Consider the following 20,836-nt stretch of genomic DNA (forward strand, 5'->3'; position numbering starts at 1 on the left):
CTGGAAAGGGGCATTTTTCACTCACTAATAAAATAACCACAAACAAAAGTTTAAGAAGCCATTAGAAATTACAGTAAACTCCCCCAACAGAGCTCAGCTATGTGGACGGCCCTAGCCTATAGATGGGCATGTTTTTGTACGTGCTTAGTTGCTAAGTCATGTCTGACTCTCTGCGACCCCATGGACGGTAGCCCACCAGGCACCTCTGTCCATGGGGATTCTCCAGGCAAGAATACTGGAATGGGTTGCCATTTCCTTCTCCAGAATGTTTTTGTATAGCCGTGGCAATGCTGAAGCAGAGGCAGAGGACAAATCGAACGTGAAACCCAGCCCCACCTTGGCCTTCCCGAGAGCTGCTGCTTTCTCCCGCAGTTCCGCGTGCTGCCTCTCGGACTCGTTCAGGCTGGCCTCCACGCCGTCCATCCAACTGGAAAACTGTCGAACATCATCCTGGTAACTTGTCCACTTAGAAAGAGCTCCTTCAAGTTGACTGAAAGGTAAGTGAAAGGACAGTAATGTACACTGAGAAGCCGTCTACATGCAGTCTGTCTGATCCCTTATCACGGCGTCTGCACTGTCCACTTCCCCGGCAGGAAGTCCATAGATCAGGTCAGGGCAGGCTTGAGGGGGAGCTGAATGGTCACAGCTCATCAAAGCCAAGCCTGGGTCTCTGGAAAGCACAGCTTTGAGAAGCAAAGGATGGTGAAGTCCAGGCTGACAGGTGGAGAAATGGGACAGGGTATAAAGCCTGGAGTCAGTAACCAAGTCATGTGAGACACTGGAAGAGGTTTGAAGGCAATAGGAGAGATGCCCCGAGCAAGGCTTTTCTGGAGCCAAGACTCGAGGCAATAAAAGAATCAATATTTAACTCTGCTAGAGGAGAGAAACAAAAAAGGAATAAAAGACAGGAAACTGACACATGGCAGTTTGTTTACAAACATTCCCGCTTCACCCCTCCCCCCCTTTGCTCTCCATGGGTAATTTCCAGAGATGCTCCATCTACACTGGCTCCCAGAAGTGCTTTTTGGGGTGTGGGGGGGTGGGGGGTAAATTCCAGCCCCCACCCTTTACTGATTGCCCTGTCTTCCTCATGGCTCTTTCCCACCACCCACTGGTGTTTCCGGGGGCTACTTCCTATGTAAACGGTTTAGTTTTAACTAATACATCTTCACATGATTAAACGTTTATTTATCCTGTGGCTTTTTAAGCAGTGAACACCAACCTGAAGAAACATGTAGTTATAGTTACATAAAAACACAGACACAGTGCTATAGGTCAACGTAAATGCAAGGTTGCACCTGCCACTTTCTTTTCTTCCAAGAAGAAAAAAGAAAAGAAAGGAAGGAGGGAATGAAGGAAGGAAGGAGGCAAAAAATAAGGGAGCTGGGCAATAGAGAAAAAGAAAGAGACACAAAGAGAGGATGGGGGAAACCCTGGACAGTGTGTTACCGAGCCATTCTATAGATCTTTCAGCAATGACTTGGCAGTAGCCCTTCAGCTTCACTAACCTTTTACAACGAATTGCTGCAGACAAAAGGGAGGCCCACATATCCTTCACACTCGCCAGCTGCTGCTGAATGGCAGGGATGCCTTCCGGGGAGGTGTTCTGAAGGACAGATTCCCCTCTGGTCACTATCATCTTCATCTGGATCTCTTTTTCCTGTTTCACTGATAACAGAGCCTGTAAAAGCCCATACAGAAGTCCTTTGTCATCTGTATGTTTAACATTGCTAGCTTTAAATATTTCAGAGTCCCTGTGGATAGCAGATGACCTGCAGTCGTGTTGAGCCCTGGATCTCTTGGGCTGATCAGAAGGAGGCCAGGAGAGTCACTGGCTGGTGGTATCAGGAACCAATAACCAGTTACCAGTCACCCACTGGTCTCCAAGTGGCCTTGGCCTTTCAGATCTTTATTATTCTCTGAATAACCCCTGATTTCCACTGAAGTTTAAGTTTACTATTTTTCAGTAAATGAAAAATAGACAACAATAGGATTCCTAAATTCTCAAAGGTCACAGGAGGAAGAGCTCTATAAATGTTAAGGTCTCTTGTACAACAAATCGAAAGAATAAATTCATAGTCTATATTAATTTATACATTTCAAGTTCTTCACAAGCACTATTCTTTTTCTACATAACTTGAATTCATAGTTATAAAATGGGTGTTTATCACCTAAAAGGTAAAGCTTCATCTCTCTCCTTCATCTGGAGCTTGCCTGTCTCTGCAGATTCAGTTTCAGCCACTCCTGGTCATCAGCTTCTGCCAGAGCAGAAAGGAAGTGCTGGCAGCGACTCACACACCACACACACCATTGGCTTTCTTCAGCTTTTGCTCACTGGGTTCCATCCTCAAGTCTCAGGTTTTCTGAAAAACCTGTTCCAACTCTCAACACCATCCATCCCTGCCCAACTCTGGTCCTCTAGGTGCCCACAGCTCCATGAACACGCCTCCATCTGCTATTACTATCTCCTGTGCCTCAGTCTGCAGTCTCAGACTATAAAATCCTGAGGACAATGACCGTACTTCATTCATTTTTCAATCCTTGGTACCAAGATAGAGTGCCAGTCTCCTAGAAGACACTCAGTGTATAAATGACAGGTGAATGAATGTAGAATGATTGCCTTACCACAAATGTAAACTCATGTTGAACGAATTTCTTATGATGGGAGAAGAATGGACTAACTGATACAGGCAGGCAAGTTAATTGAACAAGACGGGAAATGTTTCTGCCTGATAAAATGTTTCATTGAAGTATTTTCTCAGAATAGATATATCTGATATCATTTGAAAGTAGCCTATTCACTGGCTATATCAAGCAAGTAACCACCTTTGGGTTGTTATTTCTTGTTTTGTAAAGAATTGATGGGCGAGTGTATCTGGGCTCAAATGATTCGGGAAAGCTTAGGCAAGGCCTCCCTGTGTCAACAGGATCATATCAGCAGAGTATTCTTGGATTTATTTATTTTTTTAATATTTTGTCATGTATTCATTTATTTGGCTGCATAGAGTCTTAGTTGTGGCACGTGGACTCTCGTTACAGCACACAGATTCTCTAGTTGTGGTGTGCGGGCTTTTAGATGCTCCGCGGCATGTGGAATCTTAGTTCCCTTACTAGGAATCCAACCAGTGTCCTCTGCATTGCAAAGCAGATTCCTAACCACTGGACCACCAAAGAAGTCCCCATTCTTGGTCTCCTTATCACACCAGGCAGATGGAGATGTGAGAAATTTTGAGAAAAACAAATTCCGTAAATCAGAGACATTTCTTGTAGAAGACACACCTCAAGCTTGAGCACCCTGCTGTCCAGCACACTCTTGTCAGAGGTCGGGTGGCAGTAAGAGTCCAACACGTGGACCGTGTCCGTCATCCAGTCCTGCAGGTCTTTAATTCCCAGGGAGAACTGATTGTGTTCCGCAACAATCCTATCCAGTCTTGACACTTTCTCCTAGAAGTGACAGAGACCGTCATCCAGCTGTCCCTTCCATAGGGGCTTCACAGCCTGCAGCTACGCAGACTGTAAACCTAATCCCTGGTCCAAATAACTAATCAGCCATAGGTTCATACTCTGCACAGATCTGATAAAAGCTGTATTAATCTGTGAGATGGGAAACAGCTTTCTAAAGAGTAAAAATATGAGAATAATCAGGTCAAGAAGCAGAAAGATTACAATGACAATTTACTGCCCCTCAACATACTTGCTACTCTTCTTTATGACAATTAGGGATATGTTTCAGAAATTTCATTAATTCATTCCTCACACCTTGTCTGGTAAACCCACTGAAATAGTTTCTGCTTTTAGATATCATTTTGGCTCAATACCACATACCCACATGACCTACATGATAGCCAATTCTAAAAAAACAATTATCTGAGATTTTGTAATACTCCTAAATTGGGACCGTAAATGTGGTTTTATTTATTAATTAAAGCTAACATCCAACACAATGAAGATTTTATGAATATACTTTTCAGCACATAAAGCATTTGAATATCTGTTGATTTTTTTTGGCACCTAAATAAATACAAAGGAATAGAAAGTTGGTCCTAATTTATTCTAGATTTTCTAAATTTATGCCAGATTTTCTAAAAACAAAAAAAAGTAGTAAAAAATTAGGTGTAAACATAGTCTCTTCACTCCCAGGCTAATACTATATGACTGTCTCAATGATGTTTCACTGGGGACGCAAACAGCAGGCCAAGAGTAAGCCCACACTCAAACAGGCGAAGCCAAGTTCCAGCAGGTTCCCTATATTCTCAGATCTGAAATGCAAAAGAGAAATATAGGGAACAAATATCACAAGGCCATAAAATTCAAGGTGGTCTGGCCCTCTGCAATTTAGGGTGGGTCTGCTGAATGCTCTAAGTGAGGTCACTGTGGGATACTATTTACTTTTTTTCTAAGTTGTTAGAAAAGAGCTTTCATCCGTAATGGGAATCATTGCCAATTTTGAGCTCTGCTCCAGACTCTGAACTGAAACTCTCAATCAACGCAGCTTTGATGACTATGTAAAAAATATAAAGAATTGAGGCAAATGGAAAAAAAAAAAAATACTAACCTTAAAACTCACCCTTGCTGAGTCCACTAAAATTTAAAAACTGCTTTGAGTTTCTGTTTTTATGAAAGTAACTTAATCTGTGTATCTTTAGACCCAGTACTCTGAAGTCTGCCTTCTATTTATGCTTTGAGTCTTCAAAATAAGAGCTCTGGGGAACCATTTCAGGACTAAAGGGAATCCTTGGTGTAACCATAGAGATGGGAAGTCTCTTGGATGTTTGAAACCTCCCTTGCTGTTTTCAGACAAGCACGTTGAGATGACGCAGCACACATGTTTGGCCGGGGTTGCAAGGCTAGGAAGAGCGCTTACACGCCTCAGCCCTGCCCCCGGGGCTCCCGGGCACGGCTCTGCCGCCAGGACGCGCACTCACACACAGCACACGGCCGGCGTTACCTTTGTTACATTGCTTAGCGCTAGATACTGAGAAGACAGCTGCGACACCCGGTGTACAAAGCTCCTGCTGGCCGCCTGGCCCTCCCACAGCTGCTGAGCTTTCTCTTTCAGCCTGTGGAGCTGAGGCTCGTAGCAGTTTATTTCCTCAAGGACAGACTGAAAAGCAGAAGCAAGTCACGATTAAGAGGCTGGGGCAGAGCACACGGCAGACAAAGCTTTGGCCCCAAGACCGCGGAAACAAACGCTGGAGAGGAACAGACGTGGCCCAAAGGCGTTAGTATTTCCAAGCTACACACAATGGAGGGCTCCAGGACCCGACAGATTACACCTCAAAGGAAAGCAGGAGCTCTGGACTCAGGAAAGGGTGCACCCAATCTCAGGACAGCATCGCCTGACTGCAGGGTGCCCCCATGCCCCTGATCTGAATGCGTGGTAGATGAAGGAGGGTCAGACCAGCCTGGGGCCCGTCACCTGCAGTTTCTGCTGTTCTCGTCTCTTGGCTGGCAGATCATACAGGCGATTGCTGCTTCCATGAACCATCTTCTCGGTTTTACTCAGCCAGTCCTGCACAGGCTCAGCGCTTACTTCAAAGTCCTTCATTTGGATCTTCAGATTCTGTGAGGTTTTAGATAGTGTTAGGGACCAGAGGAAACGTTAATAATAAGTCTAGAGTCTTTTAATTTCCTCATCCATAAAATAGAAATATGGTGATGAAGGCTAAACACATTAATACATGCTAAGCGGGCACCTACAACAGCACCTGATAGATGTTCACCTTCACTGTTTTGGCGGCTCTAGCTTCTCCCTTGAACGTCACACTTATGTTCGCTGCTATTTTCCTGGCCGTTACCCACTGGTTATCTTGCAGGCCCATCGAATTTAATATATATTAAACTGAATGAATTTCTCTATCTCTTCCCAAACCACTTTTTCTACCATATTCAAGACTCCCCTAATGGCATCATCATTCGAGCTATCTTCCAAATGAGAAACTAAAGACTTAAACTTTCACTTCTCCTTCCTTGACGCCATTGTTAAATCAGTTATCAAATCCTGCCATGTTTTCTCTTAGAGAGAAATCCCTCATTCATTATCATTTCTTTAATTCAGGCCCTTGTCTCTCTCACCTGGACCATTTTGAAAAGCTTTCTCTGGTCTTCCAGCTACTTACTATTTACCATTCTGGCCTACACTATGGCCAGAGAGTTGAGATATTTGTCTCTGAAAGACCAGCAGATTCTTCATTCAGCTTTTTTAAATCTTAGAATTAAGCCCTAGTGTTCTAAAGCATTCATTGTATGTAATGAACTAATGTCTCTTCTATGCATCTAGAATGGTATGGGTTATGTTGCATCCTTGGCAAAATTGAGAAAATAAGTGCTGTTTTGGGGTTCAGAAAAGGAATCCTATCTGAGTCAAGGTCAAATTGTTTAGTACACAAGGCATTCTACTATCAGGTCCTAATCTTCATCCTTGGTCTTATCTTTGTTGCTCTTCCCACAATATTTCACTTGAATGCCAAACATCTCAAAGTCTCCCACTAATAGCTGACACTTAACAACACCCTGGCCCTGCACATTCACTTCCTTCTAACTGAAATGCATGTCAGCCTTGGCAAATTCAAAGAATGTTTAGTTTCCAGATTCAGTTAGAAAGTCGCCTTTCTGGATACCTTCCTTGATTTCTCCAGAGTCAGTTTCATCCTTCTTTGAGTGATTCCCACACCCTGAGTATACCTATATTATATTGCAACCATCTCTTTATATACTGTTTCTCTCTCTAGAAAATGAATTCCCTGAGGAGAAGGAAAGGTTAACACTTTCATATTCCTAACATAGTGCTTGGCACATAGTAAGTATTATTATGTGTATTATTGTGTGTATTCTTAATTAAAGTGAAGGAAGAAAGGAGGGAAGACAGTAAGGAAGGAAGGGCAATAGGCAGGAAAGAAGGAAGAAGGAAAGGAAAGAAAGAAGGAAGAAAAATAAGAAAAGCAGGAAGGCAAGCAATTCCTGATGTACTACTGGACATTTCTTGAATTTGGTAACCTCATTATCTATACTATATGCATTGCTTTCGACAGGAGATGCTCAGGCCACACTGCACTAATGATCCCTGCAGGGTTGAGAGCAAATTTCTAGGCAGTGAAAGATGGCTCTCTTATCTGTGTCAGATGCTCAACTGTGTCCAACCCTTTGGGACCCCATGGACTGTAGCCTACCAGGCACTTCTGTCCATGGGATTTTACAGGCAAGAAGACTGGAGTGGGTTACCATTTCCTTCTCCAGAGGATCTTCCCAACCCAGGGATCGAACCCATATCCCCTGTTGCTTCTTCATTGCAGGCAGACTCTTTACCACTTGAGCCATCTGGGCCTCTGCAAAATGGTTATTACTCTCTATTACATGGAGGATGCCTGCCATGAAATAATAGCCACTATTACAGTAGAGAATGACAATGGTCTCTGGTTAGGGAAGAATTGAGGAAACATGCATTTTCTCTTTCCAGATATTAATTCTCTATTATTAGTTTTCCATCCTTCATCGATTATGGCCATAATTAAATTAAGGCTCTCTCCTACTCTACTAGGAAGCATTTTAAAAGGAAAAAAAAAAAATACTTGCCATGACTCTTAACTTTCCTCTAAGAGAGTTGGTACACAAAACAAATGATTTCAAGAAAAAAATAATTGCATTATGGCATAATTATGTTATGATTGTAGTAAATTCAAGTTATGCTATCCCTAGATAGAATAAAATTATTTTGTCTCTCTGCATACTGAACTCCTAAAGTCTACTATTCAGTACTTGGTATCTGCATTAGTTATAATATTCTGTCTCATCCATAGCATTTTTCAGCCCTGCATGGATATTTTTGTTTCGTTCTCCTAGAGCAGCTTTCACAAGTGAGGGACTTCAAGTAAAGATTAAATAACACTGCTTAAAACTTAAACCAGTTGTTCCTGGTGGGCTGGTATATGGGCAAGCCTGTGATAACTGCCTCTATCATGCAAGAAGCTATTAAATTCCTCAGTGAGGTTCACACTTCAACACTGAGGTGATTCTTAAGGTTATCCAGTTATCCAGTCATATTCAGAGAGGGATGACCAAAATCTCTGACAAGGATATCTAGATGTACTGGATATAATACATTGAATTTTAACAACAACAACAACAAATAACACAGAATGTGTCCTCATGGTTGGCTATAGTATACCTCCAGAGCAGACTCCTTTTGGTGGAGATTGGAATGAAAATTTTTCCAGTCTTCTTTTGCAGTTGCCATTTTGGCCTGGATGCCACTAGCTTTCTCTTTGGTCAACAGAGTACACAAAAGTTCTCCTTTAGAAAGCATCATGTTTAGCTTGTGTTGTCCATTTTCACTTTCTGACAAAAATTCCTTAAAGAAGAGATTAGGCACAATAAAAAGCTCTATACATGAAAATACATGAATTTCCTACTTATTTCTCAATAAAATCAAAGAAAAGAAATAAACAATTTTTGTTGCATATATTAATTGACTAAGATTCTTTTACCCTATTTGTTCAATAATACTCTTATGCATTAGTGTATTATGTATGTATCGTATCTAATAATAATCTTATGTAACTGTTACAGGTATTGTGAAAATTAATGAGAAAATCTGACTAGCATGCTCAAGCACAATGATTCTCACATACATAGAGCTTTTATAATCTCCTAAATCCCTATTAATATATAAAAATAGCATGCATTTAGATGAATGAACTAGTTTCTTTTCACTTACACATCAATTGTTTCAAGCAGGGATTTACTTGAAATCTGAGTTTCTCAAGCAAAACTTTAATAGGCTTGTAATAATAAGACCTAGAAGTCAGTGACACACACTTAGTCATTTAGTTACGTCTGACTCTTTGGGACCCCATGGACAGTAGACTGCCAGGCTCCTTTGTTCATGGAATTTTCCAGGCAGGAATACTGGAGTGGGTTGCCAAAAATCTCCTCCAGGGGATCTTCCTGATACTGGGATTGAACTCGAGTCTCCTGCACTGGCAAGTGGATTCTTTACCTCTGAGTCACCTGGAGGCACTGTTATTACATATTTTCTTTTTTGGCCATATGGTTTGTGAGATTTTGGTTCCCTGACCAGGGACTGAACACATGCATGTCCCCTGCAGTAGAAGCACAGAGTCCTAACCACTGGACCGCTAGAGAATTTTCAGCACCATTATTAGAATTAATTGATCACACTCTTACCTGTATTTTCTGAAGACTCGTTGAAACTTCATTGATATTTTGAGGTATGTCAAAGCACTTAGCAGTTGTGATCTTTGCGTTAACCAACCACTGTTGGAAATCCTTGAAGGCTCTCAGAAATCTTTGCTGTAAAATCTGTTCTTTATTCTGACAGCCCTTGGAAGCTTGCAAACAAAGACTGGAACCATGATTTGAAGCATTTAATGGGAGAAAAAACGTGGTCAAGTAGATCAAAATAATGTTCGAGAAAATCAACAGCTCTTAGTATGTACTCATACCAATTGGTAATATATTTAAAGATTGATTTATATTATTACTGAACTTACAACTTAAACAAACCTCTGACTTCTTATTTGTATAAAAATATTTTGAATGCCAGTAAGGTTTATGCTCACCAATTATACTCTTTAATCAAGCCAGAAACTTTTCCGCTGTATGTACTCAGGTCTCTGGAAAATTGACAAAGCTCATTCAGTTGAGACTTGAGATTCTCTGTCTGAGGCTCTGCTTTTTGTAGAGCATCCAGTATCTCCTATCAGGAAATAACAAGGCAGAGAAGCAAGTGTTTAAACTGGGTAATTTCCACATCCTAGTATTATACATGCATAGATCACATAATAAATTCTTACTGAAGGAAGAACCAACACAGTAGATTCAGTAAAGAGATGAGGTCTATTTTCAGGATTCCCCCTGGCAGATGATAGCCCTTGGTTATTTTGCATCTTTTTCTAGGAAGAGCTAGGTTCTCAAGTATCCAGCGTTGCCGGATAGTCAAATGATCAAGTGTTTAAGTAACTTAAAGTGGAACGAGAAAAAGAAAAACAAGAATAGCCTAAATTGTTCAAAAACATTCTGTCTAGGCCATCGGAAGATGTGCATGGGTATATACTGTTTAAAGGTGAAGAGAAATCATTTCAAAGCAAAGCAATACTAATTTTGGATTAAAAAATACATGTAGCAACTGAATTTATGTAGTATATATACAGTTAACTTTTACATTAAGAATTTCTTATATTCCAGAGGTCTAATTTAACTAGTAATTTATTCCTTTCATAGTTTCATTCATGTAGTCATCAAATATCTGCTAAATATCTGGTATGTATCAATCATTTTGCTGGATTCTGGCACTCTTGAAACAACTAAAGGTATGATTTTTGTACTTGAAGAGCTCACAATTTAATGGATGAGAGAGAGAGAGAGATGTGATTAATCACAATATTGTGAATCTTTAATCCAAAGCAAAGTGTTGGGACTTGACAAGGACACCTCTGAAACTACATGGTCTACTAAGTTACACAAGGTGCTTTGCAATCAGAGTTCTCTTATAGCATTGTCACAAGGATCACGTGAGATCTTCAGTGTCAAATACTTAGCACAGTTCCTGGCACATCAAGTGCCTAATTAGTAAAGTGAAGTGAAATCACTCAGTTGAGTCCGACTCTTCGCAACCCCATGGACTGTAGCCTACTGGGCCCTCCGTCCATGAGATTTTCCAGGCAACAGTACTGGAGTGGGTTGCCATTTCCTTCTCCAGAGGATCTTCCCAACCCAGGGATCAAACCCAGGTCTCCCTCATTGTGGGCAGACGCTTCACCATCTGAGCCACAAGGGAAGATATAATTAGTAAAGACAGCAGGCTATTTAAGTGGGGCTATGTAGATAATATTATCTCCAAGCTAAAAAAAAAAAAATATTAAGGAGGAGGGGCAAGAAGATGAGTAACTACTCAGATAGCTGTTGCTGTTACTATTATTGTTCTCAGAGATATTTATCAAGACATGGCCTAGATTTGTAGGAAAACCAGGCCTCTCAGCAAAGAAGGTCTGTGTTGTATTTCTCATCCTAGAAAATGGCACCACTGTCCTCCCACTGATCTGAATCAGAAAACTTCTCACTCCACACAAGATGAACGAGGTCTGGTCTATTATATGTCTTTTTTTTTTTTTTTTACGCCCCCTGCAGATCCTCAACTCCCCCCTATTATATGTCTTAACGCTTTTAATCCGCTCTCTTTCCCTCTGCTTCGTGACTCTCAACACCCCTGTCTACTCCCGAATGGCAAAATGTTCTCTGATTGTGAATCCCGTTCTCCAGTTGTTGCCTGTGTTTTTCTCATTCCTCAGTAATTCTGGATCTTGATACTGTTCCTCCACCTCTCCCATCTGATCAATTTGTAATCAAGACTCAGCTCAAATCAGGGCTCCTCTAAGGATTCTCTGCTCTCTGTCCCACCTCTTAGGGGATTGTCTTGAGGACACACAGCATCTGGTCTGCACTCATCACCAGCCAGCGTCCCCACTGGTCTTGAACTTCTTGGCCTTTCCACCTAAACTGTGATTCTCAGAGGAGGGATGAAGTTCCCTTGGTTTTAAAATTCTTTATTTAGGTTAGTGGCTGGGCTACAGAGGAGTATACGATGTTTTTATTCATGAAATTCACACATAATAACTAGAAAGTTTCTCTCCAAAACTCCAAACACTAGTAACTACTATTTTTTACCACATTGAACCTTTTATTTAAGGGAAAATGTTATAAGAACTAAAGAATTTACCACAAAAAAGTAAAAAGAGCCAGAGATTCAAAATAGTCATTTATAAATTAGATGATATGAAAAGTGAAAAGCTTTTGACTAAAAAGTTATACTAAAAAAAAAAAAAAAAAATCACCTCCCCTGGTGGCTCAGATGGTAAAGCGTCTGCCTGCAATGTGGGAGACCTGGGTTCTATCCCCAGGTTGGGAAGATCCCCTGGAGAAGGAAATGACAACCCACTCCAGTATTCTTGCCTGAAAAATTCCATGGACAGAGGAGCCTTGTAGGCTACAGTCCATGGGGTTACAAAGAGTCGGACATGACTGAGCAACTTGACTACACTAAACATATCATAAATTAAAGCATTTTAGCAGTCTTTCACTTTATAAATATCAGGTTGTATAATTCTGTTTCAGTTAAGTCTTAAAATGTATTTTCCCCACCTTAGAGGTTCTATAGGTTAATAAAATTGTTAAATCTCTAAGGTTAATAACCTTGGAAATTAAATAAATATGAGTTTTGCAAACACAGTGAATAAGATACTCTGCAACATGATTTAACGTAGTTTATAGATGATGATCCATTTTTATTTTTTAAAGATTTCTTGAGTCTCATCATTTAATTGTGGAATAGAGAATAAACACTTGTGGAATTTTATGTTTATTACTGTGATTTTCAACAGTGACAATCCCCACCTCCAACAAACAACAAAACAATGTCAGAGAACCCTGGCAAATCCATTATTTTGTAAAATGTCCTATGCATCCATTCGTGATGGAAGTATTATCATTATTTTTTAAAATTAAAAGCTTTTCCTAGCTTTATTGAAATGCAATTGATAATATTGTATAAACTTAAGGTGTACAACGTGTTGATAAGGTACACTTATATATTGTAAATGATTATCACTAGATCATTAGCTCACACCTCTATCCCATCACATAATTACCATTTCTTTTTTTATGTGTGGTGAGAAAATTTATTATCTGTTTTTATCTTTTATTTTTTCTGGTTTTATTGGGATATAATTGACATATAGCACTGTATAAGTTTAAGGTGTATTGCATAATGTTATCTGTTTTAAGATTAAAATATCATTATTAAAAATAAAAGGAAATCTGAATATTGGGAGGTGATGTAGTATTATCATCTAAAGTATGAACTTTGGAGCCAAAACTGGAAGTAGATCTAAGCGAAGGGCTGGCAACTTTGGATTATCAGCACAAATAAAAATCTGTATTCTCTTCTTGAGATTCCAAGAAATGTTAACATTGGTTTAACATTAGTATAAATGTGCCAAACCTGTCCTCTTTTAAATAGAAAATTAAAAAGGCCACTCTCAGGTAAAATCCAGGGAGAAACGTTATCTTAGTTCACCATGCAGTTGTCTACCAAAAGTAAAAGAGGAGAGTCTTAACTTTTGCTCTTGAATTTAAGTCAAGGCACTATATACAAGGTCTGTAAAATCAGTATGGAAGTTCAAGGTTGGTTTTCTTGCTCAGTGATTTTGAATAATTTAAATAGTTCCAGTACTTTTTTCCCCCCCTTAATTTTCTGAATTACATTCCTATGGCCACCTAAGGCATGCCTCTATGTATTGGCTACTACAATATTTCGAAAAGTGTTTGGGATGTTTCTTTAAATTATGTATAACCCAAAATGTTAGTGTTTTCTATGGATCACAAGTGCAGCATTCCTTAATTATTTATGTTATTTGTCACAAGTGTTACTTAAAGAACAAAGTATGTATTTCATGAAAACATTATGACCTTTTTCTCTTCATTTAAACAAACTTCAAGGTAATTGGACTTCTAAAGCAAAAAAAAGAAAGTCCATATTCTCTTTTCATTAACATGTACATTTTTATAGGTTTTACCTATTACTTTCATTAGTAGTATCAATAAAAAAAGATAGCTCAAAATAGTAATTCGATCTAAATATAACCAAATCTTTCCTTTTAAAAAATTTCATCATATTAATGGAAGAGAAAGAAAAGGAAACACAAAAGAACTAAAGCATTATAACTCATTTTTTTATACTAGAGTGAATAATATTGACCACATGGGACAATTACCGACTTCCTTGTCCCTGTTTGACAGAACTACTTTCTGTGCTTTATTCTAGAGCTTAAGCCTAAAGGATAGGAAAGGCAAAAAAAACAAACAAAAATCCTAGAAACCTTATAAATAGGATAGTATAAGAGATGATTATAAAGTTTTATTTTGTGGTGCTATATTTGTTTCAAATACTTGATTTAAAACAAGACAGTGCTGGAAACACTACAGGACTTTCTTACTGGCTGGAGATATTTTGAAATGAATATAACATAAATAGAAACAGAGAAGTTTACTAAACTTCCTTTTAAGGACAACCACGATTCAGAGCACTCTAAAACTGCACATATCGAAAGGCTTTCTGAGACACTATTTAACAGTAAAAGAAAGAAAGACGATTTCAAGCTTCTGCCCATTATTCACTCTTCCTTTTATGTTTTCCTTCCTCACATTCTGAAAGGGCAGTTATTAGTTTAAAAAAAAAAAGTTCACAAGGCAACTGGTGAGCATGACTAGGAGTTCTGTTAACGGATTAATTCAAACACAGCCGTCAAATCCACACACAGGAGAGCTAATCAGGGTGAAAACTATTAGTTGTGCTTTAGGAGATTACCAAACATTTCTTTCAAAGCTATAAATTCAATCATTTAATTGTTGGAAATAATTCCCTGGCAGAAAAACAGCTATGACTCTCTGTCTATTTATGCCTCTACCCACAGGCCACTTTTTTCAGACTGAAGAGCTGAAAACAACATTACAAACTCTTACACCATAAGAATGAAAGTAAAATATTCCCACTATCAATAAACGCTTCTTATGATAAAAAGGAAAAAAACCTCTTTCTCCCTTATGTCTATATTTTCACAGTACTTTGATTTATGAAAAAAGGAAATGGAGCAGCTTTACAAATTTAATTAGATTAATACTTATTTTTCCAAGTCTGAATGTTGCATGTTTTTAGTTAGCAAGGATTTTTTTTTTTTTTAGCAATGAAGAGAGGCAAACATTTTAGCATAACCCCCCAGCAGAAAACAGGAAGCCAACTTACCCGGCCCTTCTGCCAGCATTCCACTAGCTCCTTATCTGTGTTCTTGCCTTCCAGGAGGGCTAACTGCTGCGCCCAGCTTGTCAGGAGGGCACTAAACTGTTCGAGGGCCTGCTCCAGCTGAGCCACTTGGCCTGAGAACTCCTGCTCCGAAAGGGCCATTTGGCTAACCAGGTTCTCCAAGCTGGTCTGCGTTTGGAAAACGCTGTCTTCCCACTGCTTCCAGTCCGCACGCAGGGCCTGCATCTCCGTGTCCAAGAGCTCACAGCCACTGGCAGTCGTGTTCTGTTTCACGGCAGGGGCCAGAGACTCCACTCTGCTTAGGCGGCTTGCACCAATCTCTCTGGAATCCATCAGCTCCTGTAATGGAACATCACCATGGCAACCGAGGAGGCTCTGAGTCACTTGGCCTGCAAGTTTCCAAATGTGTACAGAGGGGGACCCTGTCCTGCTAGGAAGTTTTAGCAAGTGTGCCACAAGGAACCGGATTCAATTCATCCGCCCCCTCCTGAGTTATTATAGTAGAGGCTTACCATTGTGAGCGTCAAGGTTTGTGGCGAAGTAAATTGAGGAATCCGCAACAGCCTGAAAGGGGAACCCTGAAATCCGGTGTTGTTTGAATATGTGAAACTATTTGGATAGTAATTTAAACGTTTGCCTGTGGTGTATTGCTCCTGTAAATGTGCGAATCTTATTTTTCCCTGAGTTGACATCAAGACAAGTGAACAAGGATTGCGGCAGAACTGTCCTCTGCTCTTGTCTCTACCCCATTTCCATCTCCTTCCCAGAGGTAGTGGCTTAAACAACACTTCTGTTCCACTAGGAATCAAGCTAAGCCATCACAACAAAAGAATAAGCCCTCCTCAATTTCAAATACTTCAGTACGTTAATATTTTCATATTTTCAGTATGGAATGGTTCAGTATGTGGGCTTCCCCAATAAATCAGTTGGTAAAGAATCCGCCTGCAATGCAGGAGACCCCGGTTCAATTCCTGGGTCAGGAAGATCTGCTGGAGAAGGGATAGGCTACCCACTCCAGTATTCTTGGTCTTCCCTTGTGGCTTAGCTGATAAACAATCCGCCTGCAATCCAGGAGACCTGGGTTTGATCCCTGGGTTGGGAAGATCCCCTGGAGAAGGGACCAGCTACCCACTCCAGTATCCTGGCCTGGAGAATTCCATGAACTGTATGGTCCATGGGGTCGCAAAGAGTTGGACACAGCTGAGTGACTTTCACTTTCAGCATGTTAACTAAATATTTTTATAGTAACTAAAATAAATCATTCACAGACATATTTAAACGGAAAGCTCAAAATAACCTTTACACAGCATTCATTTATTACTATTCTTCTTACTTTTGAGAACCTCACTAGAAATTCAACAATTTAACTGCAACTTTTAGGCTTAAAGCACACAAGTACCCCAAAAGATAAGACAAATTTATGTATTGCTAATTAAGTAAAATAGTGGTATTTCTTGCTAAGAATAGATTCTTATATAGAATCTAAGAATTCTATATAAGAATATTCTTATATAGAATCTATTCTGATGTTTATATATTTATGGATCTATTATTTTTGTTAATTTTAATACAAATTTATGACTTAGCTCCTGGACTGCTAAAATGCTTTAGGCACATGATCTAATTTAGCCCTCAAAATGACTCTGTGAGGCAGGTACTATTGTTACTATGATTTTTACCGATGAAGAAAGACTTTGAGGCTTGAGGACAAGTAACTTGCCCTAAGAAAAGCAGTAGAGATAAGATGTAGCATCAGGGTCTGATTCTAGAGCCTGAACTCGTGAGCTAGGGTTACATTTGCTGTATGATTTTATAAGCATCAGTTTGTGCATATTCATTCCCACCCACACTTCAAGTTCCTTAAGGGTTATACAACCTTCGTTGAATACAATGGATAGATGAATGGGTGAATGAATGAACGAATAAATCAAAATATTAGTGAAGTATATAATGTAGCAAATCATTTTATGGAATCACACAGGTAATAAGAATTTTAGAAGTGGCTTTCTGTGGTTATCTCATTTAAAACCTGTGCAGTCATAGTAAGATTTAAACAAGATAATACTTTCTGAACATTTAAAAGTAAACTTTCAAAATGTAGTTATTGTTGCTATTATTAATGAGTATTTTTATATTCTGATTTCCAGGTATCAGAACACAATCCCAGTCTTCTATTCCTGACCACATTTATACTATGTATTCCAACATTTCCTCATGTACAACTAAACAACTGAAAATATCACCATTTCCTGGTTCTCAGATTAAAATCTATTACTTCCACAGAGAGGACATCAATGCAATTTAATATTCAAGTAAATAGAAATATACTTGTTGCAGCTCCCTCAGATATGTGAACTTCTTTTTTTTTTAAGTAGACCTTATAAGCAGGAACCTATTTTAATGCCCTTAAAATTACTGTTTTCTACTATGTTGTCATACTGTTGGCTAAGAAAGCAGAATAAAATAAGTGAATTATTCAAATACTTTTAACCAAGTTACTTTGTAAACTTTTCTTCCACTGTGCTAGTAAATAGTATCTGGTTTTGCCAGCTCACCAATCTGGGGCATATTTCATAGGCTTTGATGCTATAGTAATGAGCACATTTGCACACAGACGCATCCATGGACAGTGGTCCATTTTTCTCACAAGTGTACAATGTTTTGAATTTCCTTTTTTCTCCTACTTATATTTTTGATTAATGAGGTACAAAGTAATAAATACCAACAAATAGAAAACAGGAAGAAACTATTTTAAATAATCTAATCCACAGAATCTTCATCACAGGAATGTGATACCCAAGAACCAATGCAGTCATACCATCTGTCTATTTTCTGACCTTAATTTTAGATAATTTTTTCTGGGTGGCTGGTGAATCTCCTGACATATCTGACCACCGATGAAGTTCTTCCTTTGCTGAATGGAGCCAATCCATGAATTCTTGGACTGCATCTAAATACATGAGATGGTCTTTCACAATCTCTTCTACTTTCCTCATTTTCTCCTGGTAGAGAAAGAAGAGTACTTTAACAGTAGTCATTATTGAGAATCCGAAATCAGACAAGGCAACAGGTGTCTTAATGATCTTAAAAGATTTTTTTTTCTTGTTCTCGAATTTTCTCTAATATCTCAAACTGAAAAAAATCGAATCTTAATTAGACTGAAAGACTGTGAAGAAGCAATCATTGTCCTTTAAGTTTTCTTTGGTTTAGCTTAGAATAAAAACCTATGCTTAATGAATGTTGACTAACATCCCTCACTAATAATCCACTTAATTATTACTATTATTATAACTGTTCTTATTGTTCAAGAAATTATTTGTGTTACCCTTACTATATTCTGTTGCCTGTACAGTATTCTGCTCAGCACTTAAAATAAATTTGCTCATTTAATCCTCATAACAGCTATGTGAGGTAGATATTATTATTTAACTATATTATGAGAAGGGACCTTTAGGGGTTACAGAGGTTAAGTAACATGCCCAAAGTCATGCATCTGAAAAAAATCAAAGCCAGAATTCAAATTTGTAGGTCTTTTTAACTCGAGTCATAGCTCTTAATCATTACCAAAATAAAAATTAAGATAAACTAACACGTATGTTAAAAACTGTAGTACTAATAAGACAAAGAGAGTTCCCCAAAGGAAGCCAAGAGAGGGAAAAAAATCCTCTCCTTTATTTTCTTTAACATTCTCATATATATACAAAAGAAAAGTCACGAAGAAAAGTAATGATTCAGAGATAGAATTGAAAGAAAATCTTCATATTACACAAAGGAGCCGATTTCTTGGAGAACAGAAACATGAAGGTTTTACTAAAATGAGAAATAGAATACTTGGTACATGACTGAAATCTGGGACATAAATAGACTTGCACCTAATATAGCAAATATAAGTGGCAGCAAAAGCAGAAGAACTCTAAACTGACAATTGAGTCTCAGACAGCCTTACAAAGAAAAGAAATGGGTTGATTAACATTCTGAGTGGAGAAAGATGAAAAACAAAGAATAAAAAATAATCCCAAAATTGCTAAAAAGAAAAATTCATGGGCATCCATTGGTGAGAAATGACTCTTTATGTAATATACCTGTTCACTAAAGATATAGTTTGATTTTTTATTTCTATTTTTAAAATTTTTAATTGGAGAATAATTTCTTTACAATGTGTTGATTTCTGCTATACAACAAAGCGATTGAGCCGTGTGTGTATATTATATATATACATAATGTATATATAATATATATATTATATATATATCTATATCCCCTCCCTCTTCAGCCTCCCTTGCAACCTCCACACCAATTCCCCTAAAAATTTAACCTACAGTGTATTCTTTACCTGAACCTTGACGTTTTTCCTTTGCTATAAAGCACTAACCTTGGAAACGGTCAGTATGTCATTAAACTGTGTTTTCAGTTCCTCCTGAGCCGTATCCTTGAAAGTCTCATCCTCAGTCTTCTGGTAGAGCTCCCTGGCCTTTGCGGTGAGTCGCTGCAGGGCTCCAGAATGATCTTCTGCCTCCGATACAATGGACTGAAAGTGATCCAGGAGGGAAAACTTCTCTTTCAGACCAGGCTGTAGTTGCAAGGGATGTTCTACTTTTTGATCCACCGATTCCATCCACTGCTCCAACTGGTTTTTCCACTCTAGATAGTCATTCCACTGGCTAATCACAGACTCTAAAGTGCTAGAATCAATGTCACATATTACAAAAATAAGTTATCGTCATGTTTCTACTAAAAACCAATCATGAGGGCATTGCATCCATGTAAGCTCTTTTACTGAATGGTACTGTAAGTGATGAAAACACTGCTTTTAAGCGAAGGGGAAAACATTACTCTTCTGACCTACAACACAGCATCTTCCAAATAAAAATAAATTTATGCCACAATTTGAAGATGTCTTAGTCACATATGCATCTGGAGATTTGTCTTCCAAATGTTAATTGCCCTAAATGAATAGATACATATACATGTTACATTGTCAAAACATCAGCCTCGGGGTACCAGTTAAATTTTATTTAATATACATCAATTCTGTATTTTCTTGGATTTAGTTTATCCTATTAAAGTTAAAGATAATGGAATTCAAAATGTAAAGTATTCTTTTGGGTAAATGACATAATTAGATTGATTTTTTCACTTACAGATATAATTTATAATGTTTAGTGTTTCTGTGTTGAATGTGTGAAGGGATGAAGGCTCAATGTGCTAACAGTATTAGAAATATAGTCACCTAAGTTAAGAGTCAAGTCAATAGCTCTCCCAATAGTCAACTAAAAGGCTCTCCAGACTGGCATTTTTAAAATACCTCCAACATTTAGCTTTGCAAACTATTCTAACTTATCTTTAGTGACTCCTCCCACTCTTCCTTGCATATAATTCTATGATCCTGAAGTTATATCTGTGGTGAACATACTTTCAAATTGTTTCTTTTGCTCAAATTTTTCCCTTTTGCACCAATATAAACCTCATCATATATCCCTTAAAGCCCTATTCATTCTGCAAATAATTTTCTGGAAAGTCCAAATCCATCTCACTTCTCCAGAAGCCATCCAAGCCCTACTTTCTTCTACAGTCCACAGCATCTTAGGAACACAATCTGAGTCAGAGGCTTGGTTTTTTTTTTAATGTATCCTACCCTAGCTTTTGAGCACTGAGAGGGCAAAAACTACTTTCTTTCATTATTTTAGCACAATAATTTGAGCACTGCTACTGCTCAGAATGCAGTTGCCAAAGTTAATTCCTTGCTGAAAGAGAAGAATCAAGGATTTAAATCTGCTTCCTGTATTTAACATGTTATTCTAACATCCGGAAAATATTCACCCGTGTTCTTATTTACTTTTATGAAGTTGGCCTGTTGTCAAGCATTGGGGAGTTTAGTTCATGCTCTAGCAGTCTGATCAATAGAATAAGGGAACTGTGGAATCTGATTTTTTTTTCTTTGCTGACCATGAGTTGTGATGAAGATTCAGAGTCCTGCTGACTTCTGGAGTTACCACCTACCCT

At 38.6% G+C, this 20,836-nt stretch overlaps 1 protein-coding gene across 3 annotated transcripts in view; it reads right to left on the minus strand.

The window, feature by feature from the left end:
* The window catches only part of SYNE1 (spectrin repeat containing nuclear envelope protein 1), a 474,926-nt gene that overhangs the window by 225,870 nt on the left and 228,220 nt on the right, over window positions 1-20,836 (minus strand). For all 3 annotated transcript variants that reach the window (XM_043457157.1, XM_043457156.1, XM_043457158.1), the window contains 11 exons: window positions 19,206-19,515; window positions 17,671-17,835; window positions 14,816-15,172; window positions 9,579-9,715; window positions 9,184-9,361; window positions 8,165-8,347; window positions 5,420-5,563; window positions 4,949-5,104; window positions 3,280-3,444; window positions 1,509-1,681; window positions 337-490 (listed from right to left, as the gene is read on the minus strand). In XM_043457157.1, coding sequence (XP_043313092.1) covers window positions 337-490; window positions 1,509-1,681; window positions 3,280-3,444; window positions 4,949-5,104; window positions 5,420-5,563; window positions 8,165-8,347; window positions 9,184-9,361; window positions 9,579-9,715; window positions 14,816-15,172; window positions 17,671-17,835; window positions 19,206-19,515 — 2,122 coding nt within the window. The remainder of the gene's footprint in view (window positions 1-336; window positions 491-1,508; window positions 1,682-3,279; window positions 3,445-4,948; window positions 5,105-5,419; window positions 5,564-8,164; window positions 8,348-9,183; window positions 9,362-9,578; window positions 9,716-14,815; window positions 15,173-17,670; window positions 17,836-19,205; window positions 19,516-20,836) is intronic.

This window comes from Cervus canadensis, chromosome 33 (genome assembly GCF_019320065.1).
Source record: "Cervus canadensis isolate Bull #8, Minnesota chromosome 33, ASM1932006v1, whole genome shotgun sequence".
In the NCBI taxonomy this organism is placed as follows: Eukaryota; Metazoa; Chordata; class Mammalia; order Artiodactyla; family Cervidae; genus Cervus; species Cervus canadensis.